Here is a 13,495-nt window from a genome sequence, read left to right on the forward strand (position 1 = left end):
ATATAAACAGACGGACGGCACTGGTTGCATTAATCTTAGCAGGGTGGAAACATTACATTAATAAGTCATATGAGTGAAATGAGCGCTGCGGTGGGTCACATGATCAGGATGTGGCTTTAGTTGGCTTGAAACAACTTGTGCAGGTTCCTCGGACTAAAGCTCCTCAGCCAACAACCAACACCAACCTAAAGACATTTTCCCAGCTGATTCCCCCACGTCACATTTCCCTCCGAGCAATCTTGCCAATGCACAATACTGCTTGGTGAGCTTCCCATTTAAGAGCCATGTTAAGTAAATGCTCGAGCAAATCACACTCATTATGTAACCACGGATTCTCTCTATCTCTCTACGTATGTGTCGCTCGCTAGTGTCCCGCTAACAGAATCCTAGTGTGCATCCCTCCAGGGGACATGTCTTTTCAGGCACTCTCTTTGTCAGTCTTTATGTAAAATCTCCCTTTTGTTGTGTTTATGTTTGTCCCACGCCATGCAGACGTGTTTCCGCTGCACAAGATCTTCCACCTGTGGGACACACTGCTGCTGGGTAACTCCTCTTTCCCCTTCTGTATCGGCGTGGCCATACTGCAGCAGCTCAGGGACCGTCTCTTGGCCAATGGCTTCAATGAGTGCATCCTACTCTTCTCTGACCTGCCAGGTGAGAATACAAGCTCTGATTTACATATTTCTATAAGTCTTCCCTTTGTCCCTTTTCCAGCTGTAATCCAAACGTAAGGCAAAATATTATAAAAAACAACATCCTAACAAGATCAGATAAGGTGGACATTTATTGATTCCCAGGGTAATTCAGGCGTGAAAGCAGACTCTATAAGAGTGGATCAAAGACTGTCCAATAAGAGTTCAGATAATATCAAGATTAACAGCACACTTTCTTCATCCGTTATATCATGTATCATCCATAGCAGACACACTTCTCCTGCCTTCCCTTGACCTAACCAAGGCTGTCCATCTGTGTGAGAAACTAGCATGTTTAGGAGGCTCATTCCTCAGAGTATAATGTGTGCTGATGTGTCTTGAGTTAATGTTATCCTCAAAGCAGACGCACTCCCTCCCTCGATGTGCTGTAGGTGTGCCACGCTCTCTGCATCTGTCCAACAGTCAACCGCTACACCCTGGGAACTGGCTGCCACAGAAAACCCAGACTCTATGGTTCTCCTGCATTTCCATTATCTCCTTTCAGAGCTTTAAATCCACCGTTAGTTTGTGTAACAACTAAAGTCAATGGTTGCTATTGGGTTCTTTGGCTGCTATCAGACGTGAAACAGGGAGACAAAGAGACACTGTTGTTGTATCTCTGGACAACAACTGCAGGGTTACTCATGGAAGAATAACAGATACAGGCACACATAAATAAAGCCAAGGGTTAGCATGGGGATGTGAAGCTAGCCGGCTGAAGCAACTATCACTTTGCTCATAAAGAGATTTATATTTAATATAAAACTCACACAGGGAGAAGGTGCAGTTGGTAAATGATACGAACAGGGGGGGGGAAAAACACTTTAAAATAGTAGCAATCCAGCATATAAAACATAAAAATGCGATACACCTGCATTCACTTTATTGCTTTTCGCACACTTACTGCAAATCCTGGTTTGGCGTATATTCATATAAAGGTTTTATCGCAGCAGTATGGTTGAACACCCCAGCAGGTTACAGTGCTTTGCTGCCCTGAGTTGTTCTCTATCCGTATATCAAATGAGACGCAGTTGGAGGGACGACAAATAAAGTAATATGTAGGTTTGATATGTTGATGACATTTATGTGTTAAAGAGGCCCTATTATGCTCCAGGGAGTTTTCACTTTCCTGTAGGTTATTATATACAGTAGGTTAAGTGCATGTGGTCTGCAAAGGCTTATATCCCAATGTTCTCTCCAGTAGAGGCACAGAATACAAATATGAACCTGAAAATGAGCATAATATGTCCTCTTTAAGTCATCTTGGCACAAGTGAGGATTTGGATTTCTTTTTATACCACATTGAGTGAAGTCTCTTGGTTTCTCTTCGTCCGTGCCCTCTTTACTGCTCCTTGTTTACTTGCACAAAAAGACTACTTCAGCAAAGTATCAGTGACATACAATCCGAGAGCAGCATTCATGCAAATGTCTTCCGAATAGACCTCTCGCCCCGGGGATAGCTCAAACAATTTAATTTAAAACTCTATTTCAAAATGCTGCTCATCCCTATTTTTCAATTTGAAAGGCAGACATTGAGGTTATTCAAAACCAACAGAGATTGAGATGTAGCGCTCTGTAAACCAAGACCAGCCGCCTCCTCTTCTGCCTGAGATCAGCGTATACTTCACGGTGTTTTACTGTCCAACAGATTCATGTGATTGAGGCGGGAGGCAGAAGGAGAGCAAGTTGTCCTTATAAAGGTAAAATATGCTGGCCTGGAGCTGCAGTCGGCTTCTTTGGCAAGGTTTCCTGAGAGTGGCTACCGCTGCCAGCTTGTCTGTGTATATCACGTCCAGTCTCATTATCGCAGCTTACCTGGGTAGTTACAGCGTAGCATCTGGCCCACTCTCTACACTATATTAGGAATGCATTCTGTGCTTTGGACTGACTTAAAACAGAACTTGTTTTCTTAAATGTCTATGAATGTTCTGGTGCAGACTGTAGCGAGTAATATATCACTTGTAACAGACGCAGACTTCTAAATCCACTACCAGGAACAGTTCATCAAAATATTTATAAGCGCTACTAACTGACACTTGAGGTTTCACTACGCTGGGCTTATTGGCCTGTAAAGTGCAGGGTTTGGTTTTAGCCATGCCAGCAGGGCAGCTCTATTTCACCTTGTCTGTGCATTGGTTGTTTCATCTCAATGGCTACCCTGTCATTTATCAACTAGCAAATGGATTGCTATAAAAATGTTGTTCGGGCATTCGTGATTCCCAGGAGCGTATCTATGTTCCCGATATTCAATGTTCCCCGGCTCAATATCCTCTTAGTATCACACATGAAAGAGACCATTCAAATGATTTTATGATCCCGGCAATGTTTTTCCTATAGGTTGAATGTTCAATTAATGTTTCCCTGGGTCAATATGTTGGAATGACCCTCAGTTTATAGCCTACTTCAGTGGATGTTATAATCCTCAATACGCTTTCAAATTGTGGGCAAGACAGTTTTCTTGACTTATGACTTATCTCTATCTCTCCGCTATGGCCGATCGGATTTTCACCATTTAAAGAGGCCCCAATTATCGTTTTTGAGGTTTCCCTTTGCTGTAGTATGTGTTATAAGTTTTTGTGCATGTAAAGGGTCTGCAAAGGCCTCCCCCCCCCCCCCCCTTCCAGAACTACTCCATTGGACTCCCTTGTTTACTTCGTCAACATTGTGACATTTGCGCTTCTATTGGCCAGCGCTCCAACACATTGTACGTAATAGGCTTATGGGCGGGACATCTCTTAGCAGTTGACCAATCACACCAGTGCCAGCCAGCTAACCAATCAGAGCAGACTGGGCTCTGGTTTCAGACAGAGGGTGAAAAGAGGCAGTATGAGAACAATAAAGAGCTTTCTGAACATTGAAGCATGGAGACATGTCACCGTAGAGACACAAAATACAAAAATGAACCTGCAACGAACTATGAAGATAGCCCTTTGAAATGATCTCACAATATCATTTCAAGAGAGAGTGTGGATACTTGGTTCATAAGCGTAAAGGCCTGCTGACTTCTTTGTCTTTTACTTTTCTAATAGCACCGGCTCAAAATGTATTTTAGTGAACTCATGCAAGATCTAAGGACACATGTTGAATAAGCGAGTTATACAACTTTCTTGTGGACCTTTTCATCCTTTGATGTAAGCAAGGTTAGGTCAGCCTGTGTGTGTTCATCACGTCATTCAGTGATGAGTAAACCCTCCCACACACAAATACTCACCAACACACACACAGATTGAGAGTTATGTTAGATATCTTGTGATTTGTAGCCCGCACCTGCTCCTTCCTGTGATCAGGCGGGCAGAATTGATGTCCTCATACAACGGAGGCTCACATTCATTTGTTTCAGAGCCGATTTCCACATGCTCCACATCGTTGTTACTACCTAAACTGCAAATGTGGAGCCAGACAAAATATGCTCTGATGCTAGCTGGACACCATCAAATAAAAAGATAGACTAGTTTATGTTGCACACAGGAGAGAGAAATCACACAGCAGGATATAGCTCATTTAAAAGAGAATTTTTTTTATTTGGAATAAAAGAACCACAACATTTTAGATTAGATTACTTCATTGAATTTATGATCATCAGATCAAGGGGGGTGCTGGGGGTGCTGGGGAACTCCAGTTCGAAACCCGCTCTTGCCGCCACTGCGTCAGGCCGTTGTGTCCTTGGGCAAGACACTTCACCCTGATTTGCTCCCGTGGGTATTGTCCACAGTACATGTATAATATCAATGTGTACTTGTAAAAGCGCCTCGATGACCTCGAGGCGTGAAGATGGACGGTGTGGCGCAGTGTGCTGTGCAATGATCATCAGATCAAGGGGTGAAACCCGCCGCTGCTGCGTCTGTAAAGCCGGTGTGTCCTTGGGCAAGACACTTCACCTGAACTTGCTCCTGTGGATATTGTCCACAGTGGTGACCATTGCATGTATACAAAATATGTGTAATGTGTATTTGTAAAGCGCTTTGAGCATCTGGAAAAGCGCTATAATAATTGTAAGGAATTATGAATTATCATTATTATTATTGTCATTACAAAATGCAAGCACAGTGTAACGAAATTAAGGAGGGTCTAACCAGAGTGCAAAACAGTCAGTTATACTGTATACACAAAATGTTGATAAAACCAAGGTAATGCTCTTTTCTAAAGCTAAAAAGACGACAGACACTGCTTTGGATATTGTTACTATGCAAGGACAAGTACTCGGAGTGGTTGCCTGTTATAAATACCTAGGTATCTGGCTTGATGATTGTCTTACTTTTAAACTTCAGGTCATTAATCTGCTTAAAAAGCTGAGGGTTAGGCTAGGTTTCTTTTTCAGAAACGAGTCCTGTTTCTCGCTTGAGGCCAGGAAAAGGCTAGTCACTGTGACCTTTTTACCTGTGCTGGACTATGGTGATCTGATCTATATGAATGCACCTGCCCATTGCCTGGAAAAGTTAGATGCCGCCTATCACAGTGCTCTGAGATTTGTTACTAACTGTAAAGCACTTACTCATCACTGTACCCTGTATGCCAGGGCAGGTCTGCCTTCACTAACTGTACGGAGGCTACATGTTCATCTATAAAGCCATGTTGGGTAAACTACCTTTTTATATCTGCTCTCTGATCTCTCAACAAATTGAAAGTACGTATTGCCTGAGATCTCATGATGTTGTTTTATTAAATGTGCCAAGTGCTAGGACTGTCTTAGGGAAGAAAGCTTTTAGTTGTGCAGCTCCACTAAATTGGAACAGTCTGCAAACCTGTTTAAAACTGAGCACTTTGGTTCCCCTGCATCATTTTAAAACTCGGCTGGGTGACATGCTGTTTGATACTCATGGTACCTGTCACTGTAAATAGAGTTTTGTAAACTGTACCCTGTACATTATGTTTTATGTCATCCTTATTGTTGTTCTGTTGTTTTTATGTTACATGTGTAACTAATGTCCTGCAGGTCACCCTTGAAAAAGAGATCTTTTGATCTCAAGGGGCTTCACCTGGTTAGATAAAGGCTACAAACAAACAAACAAACAATGATCAGTAGTATGTACAAAATAAATGATACAAAAATAAAGGTAAATAGATGGGAAATGTATAAATAAAAATAAATACACAGATAATAATAAATACAGTGAATACAGTACTGTATAATTGCGCTTCAGCACAGCACACGACAACAACTAGGCAGTATGGGACAGCGTGGGGTTCATTGCCAGCAGTCTGACTGCTGAAGGGAAGAAGCTGTGCGTAGTCCTGCGTTAGCACCAGGTTTTAGTTTTATTATGAGACCCATGTTGAGCAGGTGCTTTACGAGGACATTTGTCTGCGTAATCTGACTCTGCTCGGCATTATAGATAAAACCCTCCAGAATATGGGTTGACTCTCCCTGGGCTTGTGAATACAGATAGCCCGAGAAGCGAGGGGGGGTGACGGTGACTTGGAGTCTGTAGCTCTGTGTAACTGTCTTGAGAAACCCAAGCAGATGTCGTGAGCATCTCCTGCTGTTTGCTCCTTAGAGCCAGCTGAGATGTCACGTCTCTTCCCCTCTGAGTCTCTATTTTTTGTGTTATGGGGCCCTCCAGTGTCTGAGCACTGTGGTGTCCAATTTTGACAATCCTCACCGACACTGCGCATGCGTCTGGCGGTGGTGCCTTCACAGACCCGTCAATTGTCCGCCCTTTGAGAGAGGCCGTAGCCGTAGGAACAGTTGACTGTTTATTGTTTTTATTGTTTTTCTTTTCATTTTTTCGAGTTGCGCCCTTGGCTCGAAGCCTGGATGCGTCAGCGGAAAATGTTTTATGACAGAAAAATCAATAAGTGTGTGACATGTGTTTATGAGGACTTGAGGATGGTGTTGAGGCATCTCTCGAGGCGGCGGGAACACATTTAGAGCTGGGGAACCGTAGACTTCCAGCTCTGTCACAGAGGGGAGAAGGAGGGGCTGTCACGCCGCTCGCTTCTTCTTCCTCGACTGCTGGCCGAAATTCTGGGTTGGCTGCGCCTGGGCTGCAGCCGGAACCGGAGATTTTCTAGGCCAGCTCGCCCTCGTCCCCTGCCTGGGCTGGGGACGAGGGGCGGACTGCGACCTCTGCATTTTCGGTATTTTGAACCGAGCAGGGTTCGGGGCAGCTTGGATGAAGGGCTGCTGCTGCGAAGGCAGCGGCTGGGCCCTTCGAGGGAGGCAGAGGTGGAGGGCCTCGTCCTCCTTCTTTTTCGACTCGCATCTCCTCTGCATTGAGGCAAGAGCGGAGCCGAAAATCCCCTCGGGAACGATGGGCATATCAAGCACATCCTCCTTTTCCCGGTCTGGGAGGTTGGTGAGGTTGAGCCATCTAGCTCTTTCCTGCACCACCATGATCCCCATTGTTTTGCCCGTGGCCTGGACGGCGGAGACAAATGTCTGTGACCGCGGCCACCTCGTCCAGAACGGCCGGTCCAGGATTACTCGACATATCCTCACAGAGCTCCGCTTGGTATGCGGTTAGCAGTGAGGAAACGTTCAGAGCCCGCTGCGGCTCTGTAGGACCGTTCAGTCATGGTCGACTGGAAACGGTCCACCTTCCCTGGCAGCGTGGGGTTCCTGCTTGGTGACGGGCCCATCCTCGGTAGGAGGTGGGCTGCCACCAGCGGTTCCATCTGCGGTATGCGGAGCAGGCCGAGCCTCTCCATACTGTCGCAGTCTAGGGAGGAGGCGCCCTGGATTGGGGCCTTGTTGCTAAAAGGTCGGTCCCTCCACGAGACCGACACCTCATCCAACATCTCCGGGAAGACCGGGAGGAGTTACCTCCTTGTCCTCGTTGCTTGGGGAGAATGTCTCCCCTCGTAACGGGACCTGGCGGTCTCCTTGGCCATTTCGGGCCACGGGATGTCTAGCCTGGACGCAGCGTGCTGACACGCGGCCTGCAGTTCCATGCTCAGACAGGGCGAAGCTGGTGTGCTATCGCCCGGGAGAGCAGCCATCGCTCCCGGCTTTGCCGTTTGAGCCGATGACATGAAGATATCTTCTTCTTGCTCATCCGAATCAGACAGGAGGGACTCAGAGGTGTCCTCTTCGTCCTCCATGTAGTCTAATTCCAGGACATTCTCCGTGGGCGAGACCATGGTGAGGTCTCGCCGGGAGCTCCGCCTGGTGAGGCGTGGGGTTCCGTTCCAGTGTCTCTTGCCGCCACCGGGTCCCGGCCTGACACGGCGTGGGATCCCGGTTCCGCAGCTGCTGCTGTTAGTGAGCCCCAGACCGACACAGTGAGGGGCTCAGTCTCTGCGGCGGACGCCCCCGTGTCTTGATTGCCAAATGGCGAATCAGTGGACATGAGGGAGTCCTGTTCCAACAAGCTAGCTTGGTGTGCTAGCCGTTGGTGGAGGCTCTTTCGGGTGAAACGGGCACAATGCCCGCACGAGCCGGGGTTGTCGATAGCCTCCTGGGCGTGTTCCAGCCCGAGGCAGGACGAGCAGACCTGGTGTGAGTCTGTGCCTGCTATCTTCAACCCGCAGCCGCATGACCGAGCCTCCGAGTCCCTGACTCCTCTGGTGTGAGGGGGAGAGGCGTCCATCTTGTTCGCCTCGTGGCATGGAGAGGACCCGCTCGTAACAGGTACGTCGTTGAGAGAAAAGTGTTACCAACCCGTCCTTAATCCGGAGAAAAAGGGACGGTGTGGGTCCTTTGTTCTCAAAGAATATTGACTGGTGTGTCAATATACTTCTAATCCTTTTCTCCTCCGTGAGAGAGAAAAAGCAAAGCGTCCTCGCTACCGTGGTGTCGGAAGTAAGGGGAAGCTAGCTAGCAACAGGTGCGTAGCTAGCTTGAGAAAAATCAAAACCTTACCTTACTTTCCGGGGAAAGAAATGGCGAGGTCGATTTTAATACTAACTGGCGTTAGTATTACCGTCTTTTTGCGAAGCAGAAGGAGTAGCCGGCGAGCGCCCGTCGCCCGAAATGTTTTGGATTTGGGTTCAGTCTGTGGACCGTTAAGCTTGTCTGGCTACTGTAGAGATGTGCTCTGAAGCGAGAAGAGGTGTTTGAATGACGCATGCGTCGTGGCGCAAGCTACTTATAGGGGGTGATTTCCCCTGACGCTGACGTCAAGATCACCAGCCAATCAGGATTGGCGTAATGAGATTGATGCTTCTGTTTGCTCCGCGATGAGGCGCATCCCATAGTGAGACATCGAACGGAGTGTTATGAATGAGAACTGCATTTACTGAGTATGACTGTGTTGTTGCATTATACATTCTGACTTAATCTAAGGTTAAGAGAAGAGGATAAACTTTGCTAGATGCTTGACATAGAAGGCTTGACATTTAGTTGTGAAATAAAAACTAGACCGCTCTCTTTCCTTCCTCGTCCGAAGCTGTCGGAATAAAAGTTAACAGTCAAGTGGCTCTTAAATGATTCAGACACACACTTCTCTTTGCCTCCTCCTAGGCAGTAAATGAGGCCAGTGACAATAATTCTTAGTGACAAGCCTATTACACATAACACTGGGAAGTCTATAGTTGCCAATATTCCAATGAAGAGGAGCGGTCCAAATGTAGGAGAAGTGATTCAGACTAAGGTCCCTTTGCTGGTTCACCAAACTGTCAATTATTATGGATAATCATCGTCCGACGTTTAACTTTCTCTTTAAAATATGTTTTTTTTTATTCATCCTGACTATCCGGGCTATTACTTAATTGAAATTTTTTTTTGGAATTATTTTAAATTAAGTTTTATGAATGATATCACACTCGGTATATTAGAGTTGGAAATTAAATTAAATGGGAAACAGGTAAGCGTTTTGCCTTGGAGCCAGTGATACATCTCAGCCTGTCATTCGTTGGCAATTAATCTCATTTTGTGATTCCAATTGGCTTAGTCTTGTAGCCTCGGGTGATCTATAACTTTCTCCTGTTTGAGACTTCATTGATTCACAATGGACCAGCGAGGCTCCCCGGCTGACAGGAACCGTGTATTTACTGATGATGCAGCGGCACTCGCCTTCACGGGACATTAACATCTGTCTCAATGAGCAGGGCTGGGCACAGAACCGATGAGCGCTTGTTATAGACGTTTAGTCCCGAGAAAAACAACCACAAGCAGCTGAAAGAGCTCCGGGCAACGTTACACAGAGGGACCCTTTAAAAACAGAAGGAGAGGTCGAACATTGATGTTGAAGGTTTTGTTTTGGGAGTGCATGACAATTATGGCATGACACATTCACATTTGGGTATTTTGGTATTGACTGATATATAGGGAGTATTTTAGATTGAGCTGACGAAAGACAAACAATACTTCATGCACAAAAACCTATGAAAAACACAGGGAAGAGGAAACCCCCAAAACAAGATGGGGACCTTTTAAAGAGGACATGACACTATACAGTACATAGTCTTCTAGTTAAGCACCTTGAATTGCCTTGTGTTGAAAGGTGCTATATAAATAAACTTGCCTTGCCTTTCCTTGCCTTGCCTTCTGGTTATATTGACATGGGGGGTATTTTATAAATAATCATTCCTAAATCACTATAGGTTGTTGACAATTTTTAACTATGTCAACAAGTACTCAGACCTTCAGAGAAGCTGGGTGTTATTTGTGAGCTCACTACACTTTACCCAAGAGAAGTGCTCATTTGAGAATAACTGAAACCTATTTTAAGAACCGCAAATTACATTTTGACATGTAGTTTTTCTGAGTTGGCTCCAGTGAGCATTCAACACGTTCAGAAAACTAACAAGCTGCTCTGTGGGCAATTTCATACAAGAAAATAACACTTTACTGAACACATTTCGGCTGCAATCACATCAGATTAGGTGTTGGAAAAACTGCAGTCCTCCTATGCATTTGAATAATGTTTTATTTACACTTGTAATGTCAACATTGACGATTTTAAATATTTAAACTGAACACAATAAATTGCAACCCAAATGTATATGTAAAATATGTTAAACAATATAAGGCATTTTATTATGGTTTACAAATAAAAAAAACAAAAGAGAGGGGAAATGTCACAATCAATGGATTATATTCTGTGGGTATTTTATCTCCATTATTGTCAGTTCTAGCTTCCTCTGCACCAAAATCCAATTCCAAAATCCCCCCAAGCTGCTCTTAACTAATCATGCTATTCTACTATTAGTGGCAACAATTCAGACCCACAATCAACGCTACTGTGTAATTACGGAAATGTAATTTTGTCTGACTAAAAAAGAAACGTTGTAGAGTTAGCTTCCTTGGAATGCCCAGCTGAGCCCAGGGCTTGTTAACATCGCTATCAATCTCCTCGTGCTCATCCCTGCCTCTTTTTAGCCCAAGAAGTGATTGCATGCAGCATTTTTCACCCTAGGCCCTAGAATAGCAGGGATGGGCAACTTTGATGGTGGTGAGGGCCACATAATTGATGTACTGGCCACCAGGGGGCCGCAGATTCACTTGGAACACACACACACACAAATTCCATGTGTTGTATGTAATTATTAACAAATATACTAAGTCTGACATCTTCATTGACATTTTACAATCAAAGGGAACATCCTCTAATAAGCTCACTAAACAAATATCAGTTCACAGAAAGTTTATTTAATGTTTACAAGTGGCATGTTTGTATTGAACAGGTTATTTAACAGTGGAATAAGACTATTTTAAACTATTGGAAAGCACGGAAAATTTGTGTGCATTGAGATTAACCATTGAGATGACATAAACATGAAGTCATGAACACTACCCAGACATTAGTTGTCTAACTTGAACCTAAGACACTTGTAGCCAGTCTCTGCATTCCCCTTTTCCGCTTATTCCACAATAAGGGGAATGTCAACACAAACACCTGTCAAGCCGCACTCTGCTGTTCCTCAGCGCCAGTATTTGAAATCATGTACGCAGCTCGCGACGTAACTAGGAGTCTAGTGGACGGTATCAGTACTACAAGTAAAAACATTACATTACATTGCATTTAGCTGACGCTTTTATCCAAAGCGACTTACAATAAGTACATTCAACCAGGAAGACACAACCTTGAGGAAAACAGAATCATATAAGTACATCAGGTTTCAAAGAGCCAATCATTTCAAGTGCTACTCAACTGGCTTTAGATAAGCCAGCCCTTTATTAGTATATAAGTGCTCTGTTAGCAGTTCTTTGTTAGTCATTCTATCGCTCGAAGTGGAGTCGAAAGAGATGAGTTTTCAGTCTGCGCCGGAAGGTGTGTAAGCTATCTGCTGTCCTGATGTCAATGGGGAGCTCATTCCACCATTTTGGAGCCAGGATAGCAAACCCACGTGTTTTTGCTGATGGGAACTTGGGTCCCCCTCGCAGCGAGGGTGCAGCGAGTCGTTTGGCTGATGCAGAGCAAAGTGCACGTGCTGGGGTGTACAGTTTAACCATGTCCTGGATGTAGGAAGGGCCAGATCCATTCGCAGCATGGTACGCAAGTACCAGTGTCTTGAAGTGAATTCTAGCAGTTACCGGAAGCCAGTGAAGGGAGCGGAGGAGCGGAGTGGTGTGGGAGAATTTAGGAAGGTTGAAGACCAGACGAGCCGCTGCATTCTGGATGAGCTGCAGAGGTCGGATGGCACGTGCAGGTAGACCAGCAGGAGGGAGTTGCAGTAGTCTAGGCGTGAGGTGACGAGAGCCTGGACCAGAACCTGCGTGGCTTTCTGGGTCAGCTGGGGACATATCTTCCTGATGTTGAAAAGCGTGTATCTGCAGCAGCGGGTTGTAGCAGCGATATTTGCAGTGAAGGACAGGTTGTTATCCAGGATCACACCCAAAACATTACAAATATATATTATATATATATATATATTTTTAAATGAATTACGTTGTTTATAAGGGGCCGCAAAAAGAGGAGGTGGGGGCCGTTTGCCCATCCCTGCCCTAGGGGAACATGTGTTTTCCCTGAACTGCATGCGAGCCTCTCGGTGAGGAATCTCGGACCACCGATGTGTTTTTCACTCGAATGAACCTTGTAACTGAGTCTGTGAGAGTCCCATGAGAGCTGACAGCATCCTAACCTCGACGCCGCTGTGGGACATATCGTCGGGGAAATATACATATTTTTAATCATTTCCCTTGAGCCTGGGCCAGGTGCAGGTCATACCAAGGAGTGCTCATTAGGCCAACTTGCTTGTTATCCACCAGAAAAAAGGGGAGTGAAAGAGAGAGCCTGTCAGTGTTAAGAGTGTGAAGGAAAGAATTCCTAATTTACACAAATCCTCGGCTAATCCAGAGTCCCTGTTTCCTAATCCTCTCTATTCTCAAAGTAAGAAGCAGGGGAAGGATGGCATTAAGGGGAACAGAAGAACATTTTGCTTTGCTGTAAAAAAACTTGTTTTGGGTTAGTGCTCACATGAGGTACAGCAGCAATACAATGGGCGGATTGGATCTTAAAAAGCCTCTGCTGAATGACTGTATATGAGTATTAATGGCAGCGAAATGCTAAGGTCAAGTTGCTCACGTCTACAACTAAACCTCCCACACATCATTTACATAATCCTTTATGCTTATTGTGTAATTCAAGGGAGGGATTCACATTTCTATTCATTCATTTTATGCTCTGACAGCAGTTCAATCATTTCGTAGTAAAAATGTTGTCAGTGGTAAGTGAACATTCAGAGATTAGCAGATAAATACCCTCTGTTCTGAGTTTATTTAGCTTTTAAGTGAAGTATGTCTTGGCCACTATTCCATGGCTTCCCTCAGAATAAATTGAAAGGACTCGAAAATGTTTTTTTGTGTTTTAATAGCAAATATCTGCAAGACCAATCACACTATTAGTTCAGCTGTAACTTGTGTTAATTTGCTAATCTTAATATGCTTACAGTCTAAAATAAGGTGATGACCAGGGGAAACA

General features: G+C 44.9%; 2 protein-coding genes across 2 annotated transcripts in view; one reads left to right on the top strand and one right to left on the bottom strand.

The window, feature by feature from the left end:
- Positions 1-13,495, bottom strand: part of aimp1a (aminoacyl tRNA synthetase complex interacting multifunctional protein 1a) — a 54,327-nt gene that overhangs the window by 38,540 nt on the left and 2,292 nt on the right. The gene's annotated exons all lie outside the window — the stretch shown is intronic.
- The window catches only part of tbck (TBC1 domain containing kinase), a 69,909-nt gene that overhangs the window by 17,130 nt on the left and 39,284 nt on the right, over positions 1-13,495 (top strand). The window contains 1 exon segment of the mRNA XM_034087179.2: positions 493-654. Coding sequence (XP_033943070.1) covers positions 493-654 — 162 coding nt within the window.

This window comes from Pseudochaenichthys georgianus, chromosome 1 (assembly GCF_902827115.2).
Source record: "Pseudochaenichthys georgianus chromosome 1, fPseGeo1.2, whole genome shotgun sequence".
Classification (NCBI taxonomy): Eukaryota; Metazoa; Chordata; class Actinopteri; order Perciformes; family Channichthyidae; genus Pseudochaenichthys; species Pseudochaenichthys georgianus.